At 40.2% G+C, this 6,000-nt stretch overlaps 1 protein-coding gene across 1 annotated transcript in view; it reads left to right on the plus strand.

The window, feature by feature from the left end:
* VIPR2 (vasoactive intestinal peptide receptor 2) overlaps positions 1-5,582 on the plus strand; it is a 169,258-nt gene extending 163,676 nt beyond the window's left edge. The window contains exons 11-13 of the mRNA XM_077491134.1: positions 1,391-1,520; positions 2,006-2,047; positions 5,018-5,582. Coding sequence (XP_077347260.1) covers positions 1,391-1,520; positions 2,006-2,047; positions 5,018-5,191 — 346 coding nt within the window. The 3' untranslated portion in view covers positions 5,192-5,582. The remainder of the gene's footprint in view (positions 1-1,390; positions 1,521-2,005; positions 2,048-5,017) is intronic.
* Positions 5,583-6,000: the final 418 nt, after the last annotated feature.

A 6,000-nucleotide genomic window follows, 5' to 3' on the forward strand; every position in this document is an offset into this window, starting at 1 on the left:
CTCATGCACTCTGCAGTGTAGTGGAGCATCATGGAAAATGTAGTTCCAAAACATCTGGGGTGCCAAGGTTCACCATCACTGATCTATAACAATTACTTTCCAGCTTCTCAGGTGGATGCTAATGTATAAATTAGCTGATCATAAAAAGATGATCTCAATACAAGCAACTAAAAACACATAACGAAAATATAGGAGGCAGCAGGTTTACCTGCCAAAGGCTTTGTGTTTGTTTCCATCCTATCCTGAGATCCTGATGAACAGATCACCCAGGTGGATGACACTACATACAGTTAGGCCAGGTTCACATATGTGCGGGTTTGTGCCTGGGGTCTGGTGCATGTCTGTTAACCAGTTCAGGTCCGAATTTTTGCCTGAATTCGCACCTGAACCAGACCCAAACACGCATGGGACCCTTTTTCAATCTGGAACATGGCCATCCTGGACATGTGTGAACCGGTTCCATTGAGAGGCGGTCACACTCGCATTTCATGCGAACTGAATGCGGGGAAATCCGCTTCCAATTTGCATATGTGTGAACCCAGCCTTTAGGAATATAGCAGTGTTGTCTTTACCCCTACCCTGCTGACTGAGCAGCAGCGGAGTGATAATTCATTTGCTCACTCTATTTTCTCCTTCTTTCAGCATGTTTCTTGTCAATACATTTTCACGCAACTCACGTGCTTTGCTCCCTCTCCCAGTCTGAATGTTGCTGAACAGCTTTATCCAAACACCCATAGCTGTTGTTTATGCTCACCATATATCAAGATCAGTGGAAGGCATGTGCTGTCCTTCTTTACCCCCACCACTGACAGTTCTAAAATGTGAGGAAAGATGGGTGGCCACATACAATTCCTATTTTTTTTTTATTTCTTTCACATGTGTATAACTTTTGGAAGTGTCAAACCATGTGTGTGTTTTTGTGGTGAAATGGATTGAAGTCTTCTAAAATGTTACCTCTTTAGATGTAAATAGTTATTTTATGGTCAGTGCTGAATTCGTAATTCATCGGTGCAAGGTCCAAATTTCCTTCTAATGTCAGAACTCTGACTTTTGTACAGCACCAGCCATTGAGTTGTAGAGAAGTAAGGCTATTGTCATACAAGGCAAGTGGGCAGCACAGTGGCTAAGTGGTTAGCACTTCTGCCTGGCAGCATAGAGACATTGGTTCAACTCCCAGCCATTAGCTGCCCAAAGTTTGCATGTTACTCCTGTTTTCTCCAAAGACATGCCGGTAGGAAAATTGCCCCTAGTATGTGAGTTAGAGACCATAGATTATCAGCTACTTGAGGGCAGGGACTGATGTTTATGTGTAAATGAACAGCTCTATTTAAGTACCTGTAAAAAAAATTTGACCTAACGGAGGTAATATTTTATTTTTGCCTTATTTCAGGAGGCTGACAAAATCCACCCTTCTGCTTATACCATTGTTTGGAGTCCACTACATGGTGTTCACTGTTTTCCAGATGCCCAGTTTCAGTGAATGTCAGATATGGTTCGAGCTTTGTGTTGGGTCATTTCAGGTAAATAGATACATTTGTACATCCAATGATCTTGTGACAAATTAAGACTTAGGGCCAATTCACATCAGTGCATTGATCTGTGTTTTAGCACAACTGTAAAACGCAGATCATCAGAAGGACATCTGAAAAACAATAATTTCCAAGGTGTCCTATTCACACCATAACGATGCACATGCATGTCAATGGATGTCAAAATGTATGTCAAAGGACATCAGCGTATGTTAAAACACGACTAAAATGGATGGGAATGTACCTGCATTTTTCATCTATTTTAGCACAAGTCAATGTGAATTGGCCTGTATAGTAAGGTAAATGGCCATGTGTGAAGCGCGTAACTCATCCTGACCAATCAGCAGATTTATTTAACTGATCTGGCTTCAATTAGCTGAAATCTGATTGGTTACTGTGGGTTATTGCATTTTTTACATCATCATTCTTAGCATTTTTTACCAAACAAACTATAATTATGTGTTATTTTGTTGCAGGGACTGGTTGTGGCCATTCTGTACTGCTTTTTAAACACAGAAGTAAGTAATTTTGCATACTTTTGGTACTTAAAAATCAAACATCTCTCTCTCTCCTTCTCCATCTCCCATTCCATCTCTCTCCCTCTATTTATAGTACATAGAGATGAAACATATCCTCCTACAGAAGTTATCCCTGTTATGCCCTGTACACACAGTCAGACTTTCCGACGGAAAATGTGCGATCGGATCGCGTTGTCGGAAAATCCGATTGTGTGTGGGCTCCATCTCACTTTTTCCGCCGGAAGTTCCGACACACAAAGTTTGAGAGCTGGATCTAAAATTTTCCGACAACAAAATCTGATCATTTAAATTCTGATCGTGTGTAGATAATTCTGACGGACAAAGTGGCACGCATGCTCAGAATAAATTACCAGACGAAAGCTATTGGCTATTGGCCTCTTTATAGTTCCGTTGTACGTCTTCTACGTCACCTCGTTCTGAACGATCGGATTTTCCGACAACTTTGTGCTACCATGCGTATGCAAGACAAGTTTGGCCTGAAATCCGTCTGAAAAAATCAGACGGATTTTGTCATCGGAATGTCCGACCGTTTGTACAAGACATTAGTCTACAGCCCTCCTTTGTCTACAGCCTCCTAAAGCACACATTTTTACACAGCTTTAGAAATGGGGGGGTTCTGACATCACACACTGTAATTGGAGACCTGAGTGGATGGAATCTCCTTCTACACAGGTACATAAGGAAACATGCATTGCTGAGGCTATCAATCACCTGCTGTGTGCTGGGAAAGAGGGGAAGCAGTCCCTCGGAAATCTGTGGTGTTAGCATAGCCTGCCAGAAGTGACTTATGCAGATAGCAGAGGAGAGAGAAAGCAGATAGGCATTACATTAGGTTCTTTGGATTGAGGCTAGCAAACACTGCAGAGGGATATGATGTGTTCATGTCCTATTTCAGAGGTTTACAAATGTTGAAAAAGAACAGCATGTAATGTAAAGTTAATAAACTGACAATACTGTATGCATTACACCTACCTATGCAGCAGGTGGCGATGTAGTATTATAGTGTATAGTTCATGTTTTCTATGATATAAACGGATGTATTGTCTATCTCAGTGCATGTACTTGTATATTCCTGCTTCCTGTTCATGTTTCTCCATACTGTAAGACATGTAATATATTTCTCCATGAAAGTAAAGTCGTATTACTACATACAAGATGCTTCCAGTGCTTATTGCAATACTCAGCCATTTTAAATTCTTTTATTTCAGTGTTTACTACTTTCACATTGCTGTATTTCTGCTCAAATGATTGGCTGAAAGTTTTCCTTGTATTACTACAATGGCACTGATGAAATAATTATAGCATGCAGACTCTCCCTCCTAGCACTCAGCAATTAGAAGGTGGCTGGTCAGTTATAACACAATAACAGATAACTGCTGCAATTTTTCTCAGCAAAAGTGCAACTTTACTTTAGGACATCATTGGCCCAAATCCACTAATAGGATTGGTGCTTCAATGTTTATAAACTACAGGAACTTTCGTGTGGAGGAGAAAATAATGTATACCGTATTTTCCGGCGTATAAGAAGACCTTTTACACTTAAAAAAAATGGCCAAAAAGCAGGGGTCGTCTTATACGCCGGGTCAGCCCCTCGGATGCCTGCTGGGTGTTTGGTAATAGTGAATGTAGCTTCGGCTACATAAAGTATATACCGCTGAGCCAATCCCGGTGAGCGATGTATTCAAATGAATACAGAGCCTGCTCGGATTTGAGTAACAACCTCTTCCAATCCGAGCAGGCTACTCTGTAAATCCAAGTAGGCTTTGTATTCAGCAATAGAATATATCGCTTGCTGTGATTGGCTCCAGCAAAAGCAGGAAGAAGGATATGGTGCCAGCTCCAGCTGTAGCAAGAAGGAAGAAATATGAAGCGTCAGAAGCCTCGGAAGGGGGGTCATCTTATACGGTAAGTACAGGAAAAAAACGCTTAAAAAACTGTAAGATTAGGGGGTCGCCTTATACGCCCGGTCGCCGTATACACCAGGAAATATGGTACTATATGTATGAGTGTATGAGCTGTTGCTTCAAGGTAGCGTTTTAAAGCGGAATTCTCAGGGTTTGGAAAGTACACACACCTCTCCAACCTTTCCTCTATTCCAGTTCTGTAACCTCTTTAAGACTTTGACACTTCTGGGAGTGTGGGATGTCTATGTCCATCACCACATGCCATGGTTCCTTGTCGAATGGCAAGGTCTTACAGAGGCTCCAGGCTGAAACAGAAGGAAGGCAGAAGACATGGGCCAACAAAGAGGTCAGCATAGGTTTTCTATTGCAGGTGCAGTAAGCACAGTAAGATATTCATTCGCTGTTGCAACACACCTGGGAGGGCTCAGGATGCATGCTCTGCATCCTGAGCCCACGCTATTTTGAAGCCTATTAGAGCATATGGCTCTAATCAGGTGCTTCCAAAAAAAACTGTCTGCTGTAATTCATGTGCCCAGTGATCCCAAAGGGGCGGCGGCAGCGGCTGTGGATAGATTCATGCTATGCATGAATCAATCCACTGCATATAGGGGGTGGAGGGGAGAGAAGGGGCGGCGCCTGGGTGCTCCTAATGGACTGATGGGGTCCCATGATTTCTAACAGCAGCCCTGCTAACGCATGTCAGACATGTGGTCAGCACTGGATTAAACCTAGGGCAGCATTTTATAAAGTCTTTTAGCCCTTCTATTACTTCATGTTCACTCCAGCTTTACTGTTAACATAGGTTTATGATAACGTTTGAGTATAGGTCTGTTTAAAAATAAAAGGGGTCACTGGTTTGCTGACCACTCTATACTAATTCAATTTTTATTTCTTTTTTAAAACTTTTTTTAGCGTTACCTCTGAAAAACAAAATGTGTTTCACACTCCTTTTTATGTACAACAATCCAATGCAGAAGTGGTGGGAATTTATTTTTTCCCGATTATTTATATTGGTCTAAAATATCAAGGTTTGTTCACCTTTTAGGTCCAAGGAGAGCTAAAGAGAAAATGGGGGAGTTTTTATCTGAACCAGTACCTAAACCGAGACTATCGTCTGCACAGCCTATCAATTTCACGGAACGGCTCAGAGTGTGTTCCACAATTTCACCGAAACTCAAGAGCACCATCCATCATGCAAACTGAAACTTCCATCATATAATATATATAGCTACAAAGTCAAATATTCCAGCGTAAGGACTGCTGAAAATTCTGCGCAGCTAAATTTGGTAACAGTGAAAAAAAGAACTATACCTTTAAATGTTTTATTTCAAATCTGATGACCAACAAATTTTTCTATGAACTTTGGGACTTGATGTTGCACTTATCACTCTATCAGCTATTTCGATCATGCAATTCTTATCATGTAATTTATTATGTTTGTGTATTACCTTTATGTTTTGTGGAAGATATTCTGTTATTTGAGTATTAAACTGTATAGTTTATTTGTATGGACTCATTGTATGCTGGCAGATTATTATGCATTATGTATATTTGGGTGCCATTTATCTAATGTTGTAAAGTATCTCTGGCTTAATAATTCCTTCAACTATTATGGTCTTTTTTTAATTTGTCAAATACACAGGTTTTTTTAACTGGCTTTGCATGTCTAAAGGGGTTTGTAGATATTTCATTCCAAACTGCTTCTGTCATAATTTTCCATAACTAAGGACATCTTAATGTACAGTAAGTGGAACTAAATATATTAACAAATCACAGTATTAGAAGTTTGCCACAGCAAAGTGTTTATGTGTATCCATTGTATGGATGTCTAAAGTGGGGTACACACTATAAGAAAATCGGACGAACGATCATCCGATTTTCCTTGTTGTTTCACAGCAAATCGTAATCGGTGAAGGAAAATTAATACGAAAATTCTTGTACAACAAAGGCCTTTTTTCTAGTTGTTTATCGTTTTTGAACATGTATATTCTTTCATTTCTGATTTTTCTCATATAAAAATAGAATGAA

This window comes from Lithobates pipiens, unplaced genomic scaffold (assembly GCF_037356315.1).
Source record: "Lithobates pipiens isolate NorthernLeopardFrog02 unplaced genomic scaffold, aLitPip1_a1.2 Scaffold_19, whole genome shotgun sequence".
Classification (NCBI taxonomy): Eukaryota; Metazoa; Chordata; class Amphibia; order Anura; family Ranidae; genus Lithobates; species Lithobates pipiens.